General features: G+C 36.3%; 1 protein-coding gene across 2 annotated transcripts in view; it reads right to left on the bottom strand.

The window, feature by feature from the left end:
• The window catches only part of EPHA3 (EPH receptor A3), a 394,767-nt gene that overhangs the window by 75,792 nt on the left and 301,698 nt on the right, over positions 1–17,277 (bottom strand). For both annotated transcript variants that reach the window (XM_008267088.5, XM_002716757.6), the window contains exons 9-11: positions 16,974–17,041; positions 11,101–11,226; positions 4,008–4,193 (exon numbers count right to left, since the gene is read on the bottom strand). In XM_008267088.5, coding sequence (XP_008265310.3) covers positions 4,008–4,193; positions 11,101–11,226; positions 16,974–17,041 — 380 coding nt within the window. The remainder of the gene's footprint in view (positions 1–4,007; positions 4,194–11,100; positions 11,227–16,973; positions 17,042–17,277) is intronic.

Below are 17,277 nucleotides of genomic sequence, written 5' to 3'. Positions count from 1 at the left end.
GGGAAGCAGGATACACAGCAGACTCAGAATGGCAGATGTCCTAAACAGCACTCTGGCCTCAGAATCAGTCCTTAAGGCATTCAGATCTGGCTAAAAGGCCCATGAGAGTTTCTCAGGCATGGAAATCCAAAAAACTGTGGGGAAAAAAAATGACCTAAATGAGAGATCTCTGTGAGTGAGATCTCAGCGGAAAGAGCGGGCCATCAAACATTGAGGTACCTTTCTCTGAAGGGAGGAGAGAACCTCCACTTTGAATATGGCCTTGTCTAAAGATCAGAGTTTGTGAACTCAAGAGGCTTCCATAGCCTTGGCAACTCATGGCAAGATCCTTTGGTGATTACTGACGTCATAAATAAGAGAGTCAATTGTTAAATGAACAACGGGAGTCACTGTGTACTTATTCCTCATATGGGATCTCTGTCCTTAATGTGTTGTACTATGCGAATTAACAGTAAAACTACTACTCAAACAGTACTTTATACTTTGTATTCCTGTGTGGGTGCAAACTGTTAGTTGATCTTCTGTATATAAAGATAATTGAAAATGAATCTTGATGAAGAATGGGATGGGAGAGGGAGTGGGAGATGAGATGGTTGCAGGTGGGAGGGAGGTTAAGGGAGGAAAAGCCGCTATAATTCAAAAGTTGTACCTTCGAAATTTATATTTATTAAATAAAAGTTAAAAAATAAAAAATAGAAAAGATTTTAATGTATAATATCTGTAATTTTAAAGGTCATTTGTGGCAAGTGCATTTTTCTGCATTTTCATCTTGGAGATAATTCTTTCATGGATATTTTATTGCCATGATAGATATTTAATTATTTAATTATCACGCCTGAAGAAAATTTGGCACAACAATTCTGGCTTAGTGTTGTGTACCATTCAGCAAATGCAGTTATAGAAAACTGCAAAATATATTGGTGTTGGGGCCTGCACTGTGGGACAGTGGGCTAAGTCTCTGCCTGTGGCACCAGCATCCCATACAGACCCCGATTTGAGTCTGGGCTGCTCCACTTCTGACCCAGCTCTCTGCAATGACCTGAGAAAGTAATAGAAGATGGCCCATGTGCTGGGCTCTTGTACCCACATGGGAGACTTGGAAGAAGCTTCTGGCTGTTAGCTTAGGATTGGCTCCACTCTGTCTGTTGCAGCCATCTGGGAAGCGCACCAGCAGATAGAAGACACATCTCTCTCTCTGCCTCGACTATCTGAACTGTGTCTTTCAAATAAATAAATAAATCTAAAAAAGAGTGATGTTTTCAATAACTAGTGACACTGGAAACAAAAAATTTGACTCACAATGGAAAAAATAATAAAACCTAAGAGCAAGCTTAAATTGAAAACTAGTATTTAGTTTGATGGTGACTTAGTTTTCTTGGTTGGACATGTTGTATAATTTTGGTAATCATTCTGTCTAGACCACAATGTAATCAATTTATTCATCACTCCCTGAGTAATGCAAACAGTGATATCACTACACTTATTTGAAAAAATGCATTCAGTTTAATCAAATACTGAAGAAAGACCTATTGAACAAAAGCAGTCTTCCTTCCTTCCTTCTTTCCTTCCTTCCTTCCTTCCTTCCTTCCTTCCTTCCTTCCTTCCTTCCTTTCCTTCCTGCCTTCCTGCCTTCCTGCCTTTCTTCCTTCCTTCCCTCCTTCCTTCTTTTCCTCTTCTTCCCTCCCTCTCTCCTTTGCTTTCCTCTTGTCTCTCATATTTCCTTTAAGGAACCAAGCAGTCATTTATTTCTCAGCATAGGTAAATTAAGCACTTACCATGACACAAGTTTTTACTTTAGTCATTGATTATTAAATAAGAAGAGCTATTGTTCTCTTTGACAGATAATATTTTGTTTTAGGTATTAAGAGTTATTTTTGATTTTAAGAAATTCTTCGAGGGATGCCTCATTTTGATCAACTTGTTAGGAAATATTTTAAAAATCAAGATATAAAACAATGAGCAAAATAGAAGAACAAAAAAGAGAAACTTGGTTTGGCCCACAGTTGGGAAGAGAGGTGAAATAAACAGAAACCCTTTCTAAAGCGCTGTCTAGCACTTTCTAGCCAGACCAGCTACTTATCCTTTACAATTACAGTTACTATTTGCTCAATTATAAAAGAAATTATTGATCTATTTGACATGGATGTAGTAAAAATAAAATAATGCCACAGTACAACCAACATTGGACACACAGCAGACACTTAGTAAAGGAAAATGTGAGAAGCAAAGAATGGCAGTATAGTACAAATGGGTGTTCTTTCCTCAGAGGGCCTCAAGATCTGAAGGAAATGACGTGCTGCAGACGTCGTGGATGGCATTAAATAGCTCATTCACAGTTGCAATCCGGTGAGTGGCTGATATCTGGCCTATCAGTTAAGACACCAGTTAATGTGCCCACATCCTACATCAGTGTACCTGGGTTTAATACCCAGCTTCTGATTCTGGTTCCAGTTTCCTGCCAATGGAAACCCTGGAAAGTTACAGGTGCTGGCTTAAGTACTTGAGTCTCTGACACACATATATGCAGCCTGCACTGAGTTTCTTGCTCCCGGCTTCAGCTCAGACCTGCACTTACAGCTGCAGGCATTTGTTTAGAGAACCACTGCATGAGCGCTCGCTCTCTGTCTCTATGCCTCTCTAATAAACAAATAGATAATAAAGTCCCAGTGAAATGTGAAACAATGATTCTATTTCTATAATATAGTATGGTCTTACCCTAAAGAAACAAAAGATTCATACATTTTTCCAGTCACTATCACCAGCAGTATTTTTAAATTAAATATGATTCTTAACATAAAATATTTTCTTTAAAAAGCATTTCAATGTTACTACTAATATAACCTAATTTTATGAGTATGGAAATAGGAAAGAAAGAGGTGGAGGAAGAGAAGGAGAAAAAGAAAATAAAACAAAAACCTTTTTACCAGACTTAGGATGGCTTAGAGTATATGGTGAAATTATTCCACCTTGTTACTTTCTCAGTTTCATTCTTTACATATGATAACAGAAAAGGGAATATGTTTCAGTTATACCATGCTTTGTGTGGAATTAAATGCCTTTTTAGTCCCACTAAACTGAGAATAGGTATTAGTGCTGTAATCTCAGTGTGAAAAAATATAAAGAATAATGTCCATTGCTAACCATTGAGTATGTAAATATGGTGCCAATGAGTTAGCCCTAAAGGACGCCAAATTCCCTGCCATATGCTGCCTTTCACTCTACAGTTTGCTGTCAATTTTGTTTATTCCTCATCCTTTGCTCTAAAATCAAGGGAAAAAAAAGAGTCCCAGAGCATTCTCAAGAGGTTTTCACCGGGATCGGAGCCAAAAATCACAGATCTGCCTCAGGGGATCCCTCATGGGCCTGGCTGGAGAAATCATCATGGAAAGAAGTGCAGATCTCTATCACAGGCTGTGAGCCAGAGCTTCCCAGAGCAGTCGCAAATCCACCTGGGACCCCAGATCTGAGCTATTGGAAATCCACAGAGAACCAAGAACAGGCTTTGGGTCTACTGCCATCCCAATCTTTACAGCTGAGAAGCATTCCCAAGATGCCCATAATTTTCCTAGAGGCAGGAGGGCAGGCAGGTTTAAGATCTGGGAGCTTAAATCAAGCTAGTGAGCAATAAAAGAAAAGTCAGCTAGCTGGGGGTTCCTGTCAAAATTGAGTCATTGTTTTTCCTTGCTACTCTACATAACAGCAAGTTTTTTCACAATTCTCTGAACTTTCTTTTTAATCAGCATTTCTTTAAGTAGTCCAGTGTCTAACTTCTAATATTTTTAAAACGATCTAGAATACTTTTCAGATCTAGAATAGCACTTCTAATATTTTTCAGATCTAGAATAGTACCAACTACCAAGACACTAGTTAAATATCTACAAAGAAAATCCAGTTAACCCTAAACTGACCTTTTTATTGGAACTGGTGATAAGTATTTCACAAATCAAACTTCAGAAAAGATTGGGTTTTGGCAATACACACAAAGCAGATCTTACGGCTTCACTTACTTTTAGTAACAACTCCTTCCAGTCGAATGATATTGGGATGGTCAAATTGTCCCATAATGCTTGCTTCCCCCAAGAAGTCCCTCCTCTGCTTTTCTGTGTAGCCCACTTTCAGGGTCTTGATGGCCACTGAAATCTCTTTTTTCGAAGGGAGTTTTAAGCGACCACTGCATACCTCTCCAAATTCACCTGTTAGAAGGCAGAGCAACAGTATAATGTGAGGCTACATAATGAAGTCATCTAGTAGAGAACACCTTTTTCCTTCCAGTAATTTCATTGTAAATACTTACGCACTTGACCTGTGAGATTTACAGTTGTAGGCCTACACATTATTTTGGAAGATGATAATACAAGATGGACTAGAGAACCTTAAGACATCCATATCCGGTGGAAAATGGGCCTTGTGAGCAGTCTCACATATTTTAAAATATCATCTTATGAATAATGCAATATGAAAAAAATTAAATTGAAAACTTCACATAGCATAGTTTTCACCCTGTGTTCTTGTAGCTACCAATACTTCAGGGCAATCAGCAGAGCAGCACAGATCTTATGGGCTGAGTATTGGATTAAATATCAGATGTTTTTAACTAATTCTGTTTTTACTAACAGAGCCAATTTGGCCATATTCTTTGACTCTCTGAATACTAGAATAAAAGCATCTGCTATCAATTTATTTTATTGGGGTATTGGTGTGTTGCATTATTGACACACTGGCTATAAAATTCTCTTGGCTTCTGGGGGGAGAACGTAATATGACAGAATCAAATAAAACAGCATGTGTCACATAATCCATTGTTGTAGAATATTTTCTTATATTCAATGCTTCCAGAGGAAAAAGCAGTTGGCTGAAATGTACAATTAACACAAAATTTGCTGACTATGGTATGATGCTAATTTTTGAATACTGTAATCTAATTGATATAAAATTGCCTCTGACTAGTGTGGGAGCTATCTTCAATATACAATATTATTGAGAAGATTTATTCATCACTGTGCATTAGGTATCCTTGGAGCAGAGATGTGTTACATTCATTTCTCTCTCCTCAAGCTGCCACGATTGTCCAATCGAATTTCCCTTGTGCACAGATGAAATCCTAATATTGCATGGGTTATTACATCTATTTTGTATCATACTGAAAATAGTTTTAACATCAAATGAGGGTTTTTATTCCCCTGAAATATTCTAGGATTAACCACATGGTTCATTTTTTACTTTCCTTGGAATGGATTAACATTCTTGGTTCAATCTTCTCATTGTAAGTTTTATTTTCCATTAATTTTTAAAATTTATTTTCATTTTATTTCAAAGATAGAGATAGAAAGAAATACAGAGAAAGATCTTCCACCTGTTGGTTCAATTAATGTTTGTAACAGCTGAGGCTAGGCCAGGCAGAATCCATGAGCCCAGAAGTAAATCCATGTATTCCACATTGGTGGCAGGGGCACAAGTAGTTGAGTCATCACCTTCTAATCTAAAATTAGGAGCAGAGCCAGGAATCCATCCCAAGCACTCTGACAGGGATGCAGAATCCCAGATTCGCATCTTAAATACTGTGCCAAATCCATGCCCCTGAGTTCTATGAGCTCCTTGCCCTGCTTTTCAGTCAGAAAGAAGTGAGGTGCTTCTTCTCCATTATTTGAGTCCACGTAAGTGGCTTGACTCACAAAATTAGCAGCTTATCAAATTAATTTATCAATTTCCTAACTATAAATTCTTGCTTCTCTCCAAGAAGCTCCCCTACCTTTGACCCACTCTCAAGAGCCCAGTCCTGTCAGTGATTTCGAAGTAACAACTTGGGCTGTGCCCTGGCTACCTCACTTAGAGTTCAATAGAGGATTCTGGAAAAACAGAAATACAATGATAAACAAGGTAGGCTTATTTTCTTTGATTTCAAGGAACTGTAGGTAAGATAACAACCTGCAACTACAGTTGTCTTTAAACTATTAGAGAGTATTAGGAAATGAAACTTGAGAAAGTTCATTGATCTTGAAAAAAACAAAGGAGAATATGACGTTATAAATGCAGGAGTACGAGGAGAAATTATCGCACAAAATAAATCATTGTTGTAATGGTTAAGCAATAGTGAGAGCATGTTTCCTTCTCCAGTTTATCTGAACATTTCCTGAGAGCTCCAGTTTGTCTTGTGTAAAAATTAAGTTTGGGAAAACTCTAAGGCATTAACCATACGGACTTGAATTTTCTGAAAGTTTGGCCATTAGTACATTACCAATGTGATATCATGGAGCCTGTTTTAAATTTAGATATCATTTCTACTTAATCTGCAGTGAGATGTCACCCATGTGTTTACAGGAGAGAGAGCACGAAGCTATGGATAAGAGTATGAATCATGAAGCCAAATTGTTTAGAATCTATTTTTTGCCCATCCTTTACTAGTTGTGTTATTTTAAGTACATGACTTAAAACGTGTGCCTTTGTTCCCTTATCTATAGCACTGGGGACACCAGTCGTGTCTACTTCATAAGTCTATTGTGCAGTTAAAGGCAATAAGTGTGTAACACAATTGGAATAATGCCAGATTCATCATAAATACCATCTATCTCGAGTCACTATTTGTTTTTGAGTTCAACCTCACCTTAAGAAGGAAAAAGTCAACTATCTACCTCTGAGGAGTCCCTGTTTAGATAAAATTGGCAAATGCCTATAATGATATCTTCTAAAATACCAAATGCTGTATTAATGTATGGGTGAGTTATGATGATGGTGATAATGGGCCTCATGTCATACAGGGCGAGATGTTCTATAAAAGACCATCTTGTAGGAGTACTTTCTAAGGAGATCAATGATAAGAGTTCACTTTTCAAGTGAACCAATTAGAGTCATTTTCTTTGTTTGAAATGGGGCACCTAAAACATGTACACATATGACAACTTTCCAAATTTGTAAAAGTGCTTCAGTAATGCTGACTTAAAAAAATCACAAAATTTAGCAATATGGTTGTTTCATAAGATACACGCTAGAATTAGCCACCGATATATCATGTGACATAAAAATATTAAATATAAATTCAATTATGTTTATAATACGTTAAATGAACTGTGTTTGGAAAGTTAGCAAATGCTGACAAATGCAACTCCTGGTCTTTCTATAGAGCAGTTTCATAATGTCTTATCAAATTAACTTTACTTCCATAAGAAACAAAATGTATTTCCTGTCATTTCTAAGAAAAAGTGCAGCTATCAGGTCTTACAATTTTTTATCTAATAAGTGCTACAGTTTTTTTTGACCTTTGAAATGTTTCTGCTTTCTAAGAGTGAGTACTGTATTATGATAAAAGATGTGTAATGTAAAAGTCGCTCAAAATAAAATTCCTTACACTATCTTCACTTATAATAGAAAAAACGTACTATTGTGTTTAAGTAGAATGACCCCTGCCCCATGCACTAGCCACACAGCTCATTCTCCCTCCAATATTTTTAAGAAAAGCATAGTGAGAATACATATAGGGTGATATTTGTGTGTAAGTGAAGAGCTCGACATGAATTATCTCCTTTAAGCCTCACAAAAATCCCATGAAGGAGGCAACTATTGTGATCTTCAGTATCCAGGACAGATTTTGAAATTATAAAATACAAAAAGCGACCAGGGCCACTCAAATTCCTGGCTTTTGCTCTCTCATCTGCTGAAATGTAGGTAATAATGCCTATCTGTAAGGGCTTATACAGTGAGACAACATTTGAACATCTAGCATAATTTGTTTTATGTTTTAATATTTATTAATGTATTTATTTGAAAGAGTCTCAGACAGAGAGGGAGAGATAGAGAATCCTCCATCGAATGGTTCACACCCTAGATGGCCGCCACAGCCAAGGCTGGGACAAGCAGAAGCAAGGAGCCAGGAGTTTCATCCAGGTCTCCCAAAGGTTCAGGGTGCCAAAGCACTTGGGCTCTCCTCTGCTTTTCCTAGGTCATTAGCAGGGATCTGGATTGGAAGTGGAGCAGCTGGGACTCTAACTTTCGCCCATATGGGTTGATGGAGTTGTAGATTGTGGCTTTACCCACTATACCACAAGGCTGGGCCCTCTAGCATAATTTAAAGCATTAATAAATATTGCATTTCTTCAGAAATTACCAATATTTAATATTTAAAGGAATGATTGAAGAATAAAATTATGAATTGTGACAATTATAAAGTTGGTACTTTGAGAAGGTTAATTTATAGCTCGCTTTTCACTTTAATTCTTCTGATGACTCAATGTCTACATAAAATTTTCTGGTACATTCATTTATATAAAATTTCTGACAGAATATTAGAGAATTACCATAAGTATACACACACACACACACAGTCTTTCTGTAAATTTATTGAGTATGGAAGTTTTCTCATTGGGTGAAAAGTTTAGCCTTTGTAACAATGAAGGACAGATACCAATAATTTTGCCATAATTATTAATTTTTATGAATAATAAATTATTTTAAGAAATTAAAAGTCATGTGGGAAGTAGGTAAGTGTATTGAGCAAGGTTGGCATCAATTGATTATTAATGAAGGTACCTTAGAAATTAGTGTGTGAAGTCTCCATTTTTGCAAGTTTTAAATTTTATATATCTCCAAGAATTTGCAACTAAAACCAACAGTTTTATTTCTATGAATAAAGCAAATGAGAACATTTACTACAAAACCCTTAATATGGGACATATGTCTAATTACTTACACACATATTTGAAGCAAGAAAGGAAAAAGCTTATTATGATCTTTAATAAGCATTAAAGCCTATGGAGCGATTTAAGGTATGTAGACTTCCTCTTAATTCATTTATCAGATTTCATTTTTAATTGGTGCACTTTGTCTCATATCAATATTCTGAATTTCTAACTTTGTCAATAGTATATCCCTTTTTATTTTTGCCAATGCAGAAGTGCCAAATTTGCAAATCATAATAATGTCGTCTGGCACTCTGATTATTGGTTTAGCATTTCTCTTCTCAGTTTTTCCAGTTCAGTGCGCTAAGTCTTTATGCTACATTTGCTGCTCTGCTGTCATACTGGAGAACAGTAGACTCTTGAGGGGGAACTAGTACAACCAACCAGACGAAATCTTTTCATGTCATAGAGCTGTTAAAGCAGACTAAAAAGACGCAGTCATCATTATCTATATGGTTTAGGTTCTGGGTTTTTACAGATTGACAATGAATATCTACAACAAAATCTCAGACTTTGAAAAAGAGTGTCTACTCTAGTTTCCTTTTATGAACACCAGTTTTATACATTTAAAAATTATTAATGGTTTATTTTACTTATTTGAAAGGCAGAGATGGGGGCCAGTGCTGTGGTGTCACAGGTAAAGCCACTGTCTGTGGGCCAACATCCCATACGGGCACCAGTTTAGTCTAGGCTGCTCCACTTCTGATCCAGCTCTCTGCTAAAGTGCCCAGGAAAGCAGCGGAAGATGGCTCAAGCACTTGAGCCCCTGCACTCACGTGGGAGACCCAGAAGAAGCTTCTGGCTCCTGGCTTCAGATTGACTCAGCTCCAGCCATTTTGGCCATTTGGGGAGTGAACCAGCAAATGGAAGATAGATTCTCTCTCTCTCTCTCTCTCTCTCTCTCTCTCTCTCCCCTCCCGTCTTGTAACTCTGCATTTAAAGTAAATAAATAAATCATAAAAAGAAAAAAAGTAAGTCAGCGAGAAACAGATATCTGCTAGTTCACTCCCCAGATTACCACAACTATCGAGGCTGAACCAGGCTAAAAGCAGGAGCCAAGAACTCAATCTAAGTCGCCCACAGGAGTGGGAAGGACTCAGCTGATTACCTGCTACCTCCCATCCTGTGCATTACCAGAAAGCTGGAATCAGGAACAGAGTCTCTTAACTCGGGCACTCTGATATGGGATACAGGCATCCCAAGTAGCATGTTAACCACTGCACCAAATACCCACCCTCAGTTTCGCATTTCAATATTGACTGGACATGTGAGTGTTTGGAAGACTAGGACATTAAGAAAGAACAAAAATCTTTAGTAAGCTATTTGTTTAGACAATATTAATTATTCAGATTGACCTGCTCTAACAATAACTAATATTTGAGTTTTTAATCCAACTTGGGTGTACAGAACAAGAGCCCACTATATGGACATTTGTGTTAAGAAGTATCAGTTGTAAATATAATACAGTACTTGTGCAAAATGCGAGTTGATATGTTATGCATAACATAATTATGCATAACATGTTATGCATAAATCAGTGTCAATTTTTCAATCTTTCATCCTAATTCCTTCATCACTATTGTTTCTCTGTATTTGTTTTCCAAGAAACACTGAGATGAGCTGATGGTACAAAACTGTTTGGTGTAGGGTATGGTTCATTTTACTTTTGAATAATAGCTCTATTGCCATGTATCTGCACATATTATAGATGCTTTGTGCTTTTATATAAGTGTGTAAAATACTAATAGCTTTCAAATATCTGAACTCTAATTGGGGAAATAGCAACTGCTGTTCATAGTTACTACATAGGTGTTTGTTGATGAATTTATGGTTGAGTTAATACAAGGAGATATCTATATAAAACTTTTAACAAATAAATTAACGCTATATTAAAGTCAAGAAAGGATGAAAATGGAGTACTTCATGCTAGGTAAAATAACCACTCAAAATTGTTGTGATGAGATTTATGTAAAATATTCCATAATTTAATTATTTAGTGTTATTAGCTTTTTTGAACCTAAATGGATTGTAGACGTGGAGATCTAACCTTTCAATTACCATATTTTTTTAAGGCAAGAAACACTTTTATCCTGTTATAGCTATTTAGCCAAATAGGCTTTGTGACACATGATCAGCATAGCCATGGGAAGATTGAGCTGTTGCTGCTGCCGCCTCTGAAATTCAATAAATAAAAGACTGTCATAGTCTGTGAGTCTATAAGTCTGGCACCTTTGAAACCACTGCATTCCATTAAAGACCCCATTTATTTATTGCCTGCCTTTGATCATAAAATCAGAAAATGCCCCTTCCCTGAGGAATACACACAGGGCTCAGAAACTGAGCGATCTCAGGTAACATTCCGTTTACACATCGGCACAAACTTGTGATTAATAGAAAATGTCAGCCATGGGGTTATGACTATGGTGGTTACCTGCTCCAACAACTTTGTCAATGGATATGTTGGTGGCATCCAATTCCTTGGCAAACTCATGTACTGCTTGGGTTGGGTCTTCATAAGTATGTGGATCCACGTAAGTTCTGAGACCCGGCAGCTTTACTGTTTAAGGAAGGAAGAAAGGCAACATTGTAGCTAGATTTGTAAAACCTGAGTTGAGCAAATTTTATAACATTATTTGTTAAAAACTTCCTATCCTGAGAAACACCAATTTTTTTTTGTTTATTTTGTAGTATCAGAGAAAAGGCAGATATTGACAAAGGGTTGAAATTTTTAACCCTAGCATGAAAACAATATGGAGTGTTTTTTTCTTTTTTTTTTTCAAAAAGAATAGAATAAAATTGGACGTTTAAGGAAGGAGATCTTCAAAAGGAAGGTAGTTCAGACATGAGTAGGCCTAGCAATTACTTTCTACAGCTCTAATAAGGGAATACTCATGACACTTTTGAGATGTTATGCATCTAGCAATACTGTGGTAACCAAACATCTATTATGTTACAATAAATTAAATATATGAAATACTTACAGGAAGTGGGAGAGTTGCTATAATTATAAATAAAATATCACCTCTTCTGTTTTACATTATACTGCTATTATTAACATTCACAATCAAAATCACCCTCTACAATTATATATCAGGTAGGTCTTCTTTAAGCTGTATATATTTTAACATTTATGTGTTATGCATATAGCATCAATATAGTATCCATCAACTGAAATAATAGTTAAAAGCAATATAACAGCTTTCTATGGGTTCAATAATAGTGCTAAGGAGTTAATTTCCACAAAAAATATATCACATATGCAATATAATAAATATAATATCCTTCATAATTTGTTTGCAAATTATTTTAAGGTAAAAATTTATAATATTCTGTAAGCAAAGTATTAAAGACAAATGGTGCAGATGAATCATTTTGGATTTGACGCAGTATTCATGAGCTCGCTAACAGTTGGAACAATAACACATTAGAGACAATTTTGATGTCAATAAACTTTCTTTGTGAGGAAACTAAATTTACAAACAGGGAATCTAATGCCTGTTAGAGTACATAAACATGTTCTGATTTTAAATAAGATTGCAATTTAACTCCATAGTATATCTACTAAATTACTGCTTTTGCCTTTATTTATGGTAACATTGCTAACATTTTTAATAGGAGATAATCATGATATACGCTTTCATTCACCAAACCAAACTATTGAACTATTAATTTGTTTAGCTCTAGCAAACAAAAAAATTTATCATTTTCAATATACATTTGTAATGGAAGCAACTGGACTCTGTTGATCAAAGAATTATTTGAGTTTGTTTTGTAAGTTACTTTAAATAGATGTAGAGACTATAGGTGAAGTTTTTCTGGAAAGCCTTCAATTTAAGTTTAGGCCAAGGTTTCCAAGATAGATTTCAGAGTTTTTGTAACAAATCATCAGTTTGTTGGACTGTAAGACAAATGCAAAATATCATAACTATACCGCATCTTTATTTGTGTTTGTGTGAAGCTTTCATAAAGATTTCATTTAAAAGCCCCAAAAATGAGAATAAGAATAAATGGATTATAAAAAAAAACCCAGTAGTTAGGGGAGATAGGAGGTAGAAACTTTATTGTCTTTGGCTAGTGCATCAGATGAGTTTGATCCAGCATCAGTGATACGGGATAAGGCAGATAGCTAGATTAGGGTCATGAACTGGAAGTCACACCTCCCACACCCCATGCAATCCTGTTCACCCACCTCTCAGTCAAGTGACTCTTTTCCCAGGATGTACCTCCCCTGACCTGGGGGTGGTATAATATAACCACTCCCTTTTCCAAGCTCATAAGAAGCCCAGTGATGGAGACGGGGCCCTCTCTCTCTTTCTGCAAACTCAGAGGAAACAGGGTACTGAAATACTCTCTCTTCTCTCCCATCCCCCATTTTTGTGTTTGTACTTAGAATGCTTCTCTAAGAGTCAAGAGTCTGGAGTAGGAATTTAGACTCCAACCTTGCCCACAACAATAGGAATGGGGTAAAGAGAAAACAACGTGGAAGACAGGTAACACTCTCTTTTTTCTTCTTGTTGCTGACTTTGCTGGGAGCTGCCACTCTCCAGCCTGAGACAAGGTGTGGAGCATTTTCAAAGACTATCTAGGAAGCCAGCCTCCATACAAATGGGAAAATTCGGACTCTGCCTTTGATCTGCACATCCTTGGAGTGGAGTAGCTTTTGAAGTGAGAACTCTAATTTTGGAATTATTCTTTCTTGGATAGCTTAGTAAAGAGAATCAAATAGGTCTCAGAGAGAGAGAAAAAAAAAAAAAACTCTTGAGAACTTATTATGCAAGTGCCTGGCATAAGTGCTTGTTCCATAGATAGTGCTCAATAAGTAATAGGGATTAGTAACTTAATTAATAATTTCATTGTTAAGAATATTTATTTATTATTATTATATCATTGAGGTTTCCTGGTTGGAAAATTAGGTTCAGAAATGTGCATTTCTTTGCTCTCATAGGGCAGTTGCATGCTTTCTGTTTCTATACTACTGTATATTTATCCTTGCTATAAAAACAGATGTTAAAGTGACTCTTTAGTGTAGTGGTCTATTATACTTTATCATTACATATCACACTAAATGCCTTCTAATATTATCACTACTAAGACACTTTACCCTTAAAACAAACAAACAAAAAAAAAAAGATCAAGGAAAACTATCACACTTTCCTTTGTTTTAGAATAAAGAATATTGTAAAAATAATCAGAGTTCCTAAAGTAAGTTAGGGAATAAAGCTTGTTGGAATCTTTTTTGTTTAATCAATGTGATTATATTTTAAAGAAGATTTCATCAGATTGAGGCTCTGAAATGTGATCTTCCAGTTTTGATTTGCCTCTGCTTTGTAACAGTAAGTTATAGAAATCTAGCATTCATTTTCAAAGAAGAAAGGTGACACTTTAAACATACAGCAAAACTTGGTATTTTTGGTAAGCAGTTACAAATGTTTTATCTTGATGAACTGAAGGAAATCCATTTAGAGGTGATTTGCTGGTATGAGAATTGACAGATGATAAAATGAGTTGTCACGGACAATGTCTCCAATATTTTAAATAAGGGCTGGCTTTTTAAAAAGACTTGAAAGTGTGCTTTAGTGTTTGTTCTTCACTACTAATGAGTTCTCAAGAATTTAAGTATTGCTAAAATAACTTGAAAACTCAATAATCATTTCTAAATAAAGTCAATCATATTCATTGGTATGACTAGTGGAGGGCAATGCTTTTCCGTCCATGTGACATTTGGGGACAAATTACAAATCAATCCACAAATAGCTCAAGTAAAATGGTACGTTCTCTGTGGGAGCTTTGGCTGCTAATTTTTAACTGCTGACCCCAGAGGTTCCAGGAATCAGGTGATGCAGGCTGTAAGGCACATAATCCCTTCACGCCCATAATTAAGGGCAGTATACAGAGTAAGTGGGTGCTGTCATGAAAACCAGATAATAAACACATGCACACGTGTTAAGCTGCACTACTTTACAGCTCATTCTGCGCAAACACAATAATTTACATTTCCATTTTACCAGCATGAGTTGCCCTAAGGATAGCAGAAAAGTAAAACGGGCCAGCCAGAGAGGGCAAGGGGACTGGATCTTAGGAGGTAAAACACATTTCTTTCCTTTTGAAGCAATATTATGGGATTTGTAACAAGGCTGGAGGGAATAGTTCATAGCTAGAGCTTTTTAAAGTAATACCAAATAAATGGTCTGAAATAAACCAGCTGTAGTATTAAGAGGCAGAAAGTTTATGAGATGCATGTAAGTTACTTTATGCTTTGCAGTAAGGATAAAATGCATGTCTTTTTGTTTGTTTGTCATAAGGATATTGTGCATATGAAAAAAATTAAGGTTTCAACAATCTCTACCAAACAAAAAAGGAAATAAAGAAACAGGCTGGAATGATACAGAAAACTGGCACACAAAAATTTATCCAAGCTCCAAATTCAAACAACTTAGAATTTCCATAAAAAGAACCAAATCAGTACACTCTTGCTCTGAAAACAATGTTTATATCAGTTGTCCAGCTCAAATGAAGAACAATGTAATCCACAAGAATGTAATTGCTCTAACGTATCCATGGAGATTGTGAAAAATGTATCCTGTGATTTTTCCTGCACTCTTTTAAGACTTCTGAGTTGGTAACCCAACTAATCTGTCTTGACCGTATTGGGTTGATATTAGGAAGGCAGGATTTTGTCTGTTTTGTTAATTGTTCCAGAATGACTCTTCAATGAGATGAACAAATCAAACAATACTTCTGCAAACTGTTGCACTGCTTTATTGTTTTATTAGTACACATTTTTGAAGACTTTTTATACTACTTTATGCTTCCTATATCTTAGCAATGGGTAAGCATATTTTGATTTTCTTAAAGATTCATTTATTTGTTTTAAAGTCATTTACAGAGAGAGAGGTCTTCCATCTACTGGTTCACTCCCCAGATGGCATCAACAGCTGAGATTGGGCCAGGCCAAAGCCAGGAGCCAGGACCAGGAGCCAGGAGCCAGGAGCTTCTTCCAGGTCTCCCATATGAATAGCATGGGCCACATTCCTCTGCTTTACCAAGGACATTAACAAGGAGCTGGATTTGTGGTTTAACAGCACTAACAGCACCCATTGGGATTCTGGTATTGCCCACTATGCCACAGCCCCTGGATATACAGTTTTTCATTTGAATTAAAACTAAAGCTATCATTTTTACATTCAATATAAAGGTTGAAACAAAGTATCAAATTGATTTTATATATATTTTTAATAATTGACACTTCAAAATTGTACATATTTATGGGGTATCATGTACTGTTTCAATACATTATGTAATGCTCAAATCAGGGAAAGCATATTTATTTTCTCAAACATGTATTATTTCTTGGTGTTGCAAACATTGAAAATACTTATTGTAGCTATTTAAAAATATGTGGTACTCAATTACTATCGAAAGTCAACCTAATGTGCAATACAGCACCGCGATTTCTCTGTCTTCTGTAACTTAGTACCAACTGATTGAGTTTTGATTTGGAAGCAATTTTAGAAGGAAATAGTGAATGCCAAAGAACATAACGCCCACAAGACTACATTAGTTACATTGAGATTGTATGGGAGCATGAGTATAAGCTTTTGTCCCAATTTCCTGGAGAACATGTTATTCCTTTTAAGGCCACTGATTAGTAATTGCCACAATAAATGGAGCTATAGTTTAGAAAAGTGAAACACCTGGAACGATTTGTTTCCGCAGTAGGGAAAAAAAAATGTTGTTTTGTTGGATATGAGCACTTTGTTTCCTATAAGAGCATTTCCTTTAGAAAATACTAAAAGAGGCTAAATTGGTTGGTATTAAAATGTGGAGGAAAAGGGCTGGCTCTCCTACTAGTCGGATATCATGTAACGCCAAAATAAACAGTTTATTCTAAAAGCTCTTTCCTGGTTGGTTGACAAAATGGAATAAGGCATTTCGCATAAACATCGGTTGTTTATATTTACTTGGCAGTTAGGAAAGAGAAAAGTCTCCTATTTAGATTTGAGAAAGGGACCAGTAATAAGGAAATTGCAGATACGCTTTGCATTTCAGCTACGCAGTTCCTTCTACCCATCATGCACATTACTTGAATATAAACCACTTGAGCTTAGGTATACTGAAATGTAGCCATGCAACAATTACTGCAGAGCCATGAATTCTCTTCTTCTAAAACAAACTTGATTTGCTCAATTTTTTTGATAAAACTACTTTAGTACTCTTTGTCGAGGGAGGCTTTCCAGTTATAAATCAACAATCGCTAAAAGAAAAATGGCAAAACATAACAAGGAAGCAAGCTGAGAAACTCACAATGCCCATTCCCAAAGTGCAGCCTCTTCTCCTCTACACCGTGCTTTGACTTGTTGTAGCCACAGAACCTAGAGGGAAGCCCGGGAAAGAACACAGAAGGAGAAAACACTTCAGACAATTATCTATACTCAGAATGGGCAAAGCACGAAAAACAGAGCATTTTCCTCAACACATTAAATGCTTTAGTGAAGGTTCAATGACTTTAGATACTCTCAATCCTCCATGGAAAGCGCCTTTTTCTAAGGACCCTGAGAGCTGCCTAATGAGGAGATATGCGGCGTTGCCACCCCGCTGTGCACACCCG

The sequence above is a fragment of the Oryctolagus cuniculus genome, chromosome 4 (assembly GCF_051225735.1).
Source record: "Oryctolagus cuniculus isolate XC-2025 breed Fujian yellow rabbit chromosome 4, ASM5122573v1, whole genome shotgun sequence".
In the NCBI taxonomy this organism is placed as follows: Eukaryota; Metazoa; Chordata; class Mammalia; order Lagomorpha; family Leporidae; genus Oryctolagus; species Oryctolagus cuniculus.
Note: the sequence above shows the minus strand (reverse complement) of the source record. Positions and strands in the feature narration are given on the sequence as shown.